Below are 2020 nucleotides of genomic sequence, written 5' to 3' on the forward strand. Positions count from 1 at the left end.
CTCAGCCGCCTGTACCCCAGCAAGGCTTCCTGAGCCGCCGCCTGAAGAGCTCCATCAAGCGCACCAAGAGCCAGCCCAAGCTCGACCGCACCAGCAGCTTCCGGCAGATCCTGCCCCGCTTCCGCAGCGCCGACCACGACAGGTGGGGACAGCGCGGGGACACCCTGGGGACACCGCAGGGACACCCCGGGGACAGCGTGGGGACACCCAGGGACAGCGTGGGAAACTGCGGGGACACCCAGGGACACTGCAGAGACACCCTAGGGACACCTCGGGACGCTGCGGGGCAGCCTGGGACACCCCAGGGACACCGTGGGGACACCACGGGGACACCACAGGGTCACCCTGGGACACCCCAGGACACTGCAGGGACACCATGGGGACACCGCAGGGACACCTCGGGACACTGTGGGGCAGCCTGGGACACCCCAGGGACACCCTGGGGATACCCCAGGACACTGTGGGACACCTTGGGGACACCCTGGGGACACCCTGGGGAAACCCTGGGGACACCCTGGGACACCCTTGGGACACCACAGGGACACCCTGGGGACACCCCAGGACACCACAGGGACACCCTGGGCCACCGTGGGGACACCCCAGGGACACCCTGGGACACCCCAAGACACCGCAGGGACACCCTGGGGACACTGCAGGGACATTCTGAGACACCCCAGGAGACTGCGGGGCACCCTGGGACACCCCGGGGACACCCTGGGGACACCGAGGGACATCCTGGGGACACCACAGGGACACCTCAGGGAAACCCTGGGGACACCCTGGGACACTGCAGGGACACCCTCTGAACACCACAGGGACACCTCAGGACACCCTGGGGACACCTTGGGGACAGCCCCAGGGGTGGCATGGGGGCGCCCATGATGATCTGCATGGTGGGGAGTTGGGGGGTGACATGGGGACAGTCCAGGCCTCTGGGTGTCACCAAGATGGGGATGGGGACAGTCCTGCTGCCCAGGTGACACCAGAGTGGAGGTGGGGATGGTCCTGGCCAGGTGACACAAGGTGGACGTGGGGACGGTCTTGCTGCCCAGGTGACACTGGGTCAGGCCTGGGGACAGTCCTGGTCCCTGGGTGTCCCGCTCCCCCATGTCCCCAGGCTGGGCACAGGGACGTCCCCGCTCCCTGAATGTCCCCAGGCTCCATGTGGGGCAGGTCCCCATTGTCCCCAGTGTCCCCAGTATCCCTGTATGGGGCATGTCCCCAATGTCCCCGATGTCCCCACGTGAAACAGGTCCCCAGTGTCCCCACTGTCCCCATAGTGGGCAGGCCCTCAGTGTCCCCAATGTCACTGTATGGGGCAGGTCCCCAATGTCCCTCTGTCCCTCCTGTCCCCACATGGGGCAGGTCCCCCCTGTCCCCAGTGTCCCTGTATGGGGCAGGTCCCCAATGTCCCTCTGTCCCTCCTGTCCCCACATGGGGCAGGTCCCCCCTGTCCCCAGTGTCCCTGTATGGGGCAGGTCCCCCATGTCCTTGTCCCCACATGGGGCAGGTCCCCAATATCCCCACTGTCCCCATACAGGGCAGGTCCCCAATGTCCCCCCTGTCCCTCCTGTCCCCACATGGGGCAAGTCCCCAGTGTCCCCAGTGTCACCATCCAGGGCAGGTCCCCAGTGTCCCCACACAGGGCAGGTCCCCAGTGTCCCCACTGTCACTGTACAGGGCAGGTCCCCAATGTCCCCCCTGTCCCTCCTGTCCCCCCTTGGGGCAGGTCCCCAGTGTCCCCAGTGTCCCCAAACAGGGCAGGTCCCCAGTGTCCCCCGTGTCCCCACTGTCACTGTACAGGACAGGTCCCCAATGTCCCCCCTGTCCCCAGTGTCCCTGTATGGGGCAGGGGGACACGTTGGGGACCGGGTGGCCGGGCAGGTGGCGGGCGGTGCCAGCACCGTTTGGAGCCGGAGCCGGTGGGTGGGAGCCGGGTGCAGGATCCGGCCTGGCACCCAGCCCGATGTCACCGTCACCGTCACCGTCACCGCGGATGGGGTACGGTCCCCTGTCCCCT

The 2020-nt window shown here is 67.4% G+C and overlaps 1 protein-coding gene across 1 annotated transcript in view; it reads left to right on the plus strand.

The window, feature by feature from the left end:
* SYNGAP1 (synaptic Ras GTPase activating protein 1) overlaps window positions 1-2020 on the plus strand; it is a 25585-nt gene that overhangs the window by 2294 nt on the left and 21271 nt on the right. Inside the window, exon 2 of the mRNA XM_009648898.1 lies at window positions 21-142. Coding sequence (XP_009647193.1) covers window positions 21-142 — 122 coding nt within the window. The remainder of the gene's footprint in view (window positions 1-20; window positions 143-2020) is intronic.

This window comes from Egretta garzetta, unplaced genomic scaffold (genome assembly GCF_000687185.1).
Source record: "Egretta garzetta isolate BGI_Z169 unplaced genomic scaffold, ASM68718v1 scaffold431, whole genome shotgun sequence".
In the NCBI taxonomy this organism is placed as follows: domain Eukaryota; kingdom Metazoa; phylum Chordata; class Aves; order Pelecaniformes; family Ardeidae; genus Egretta; species Egretta garzetta.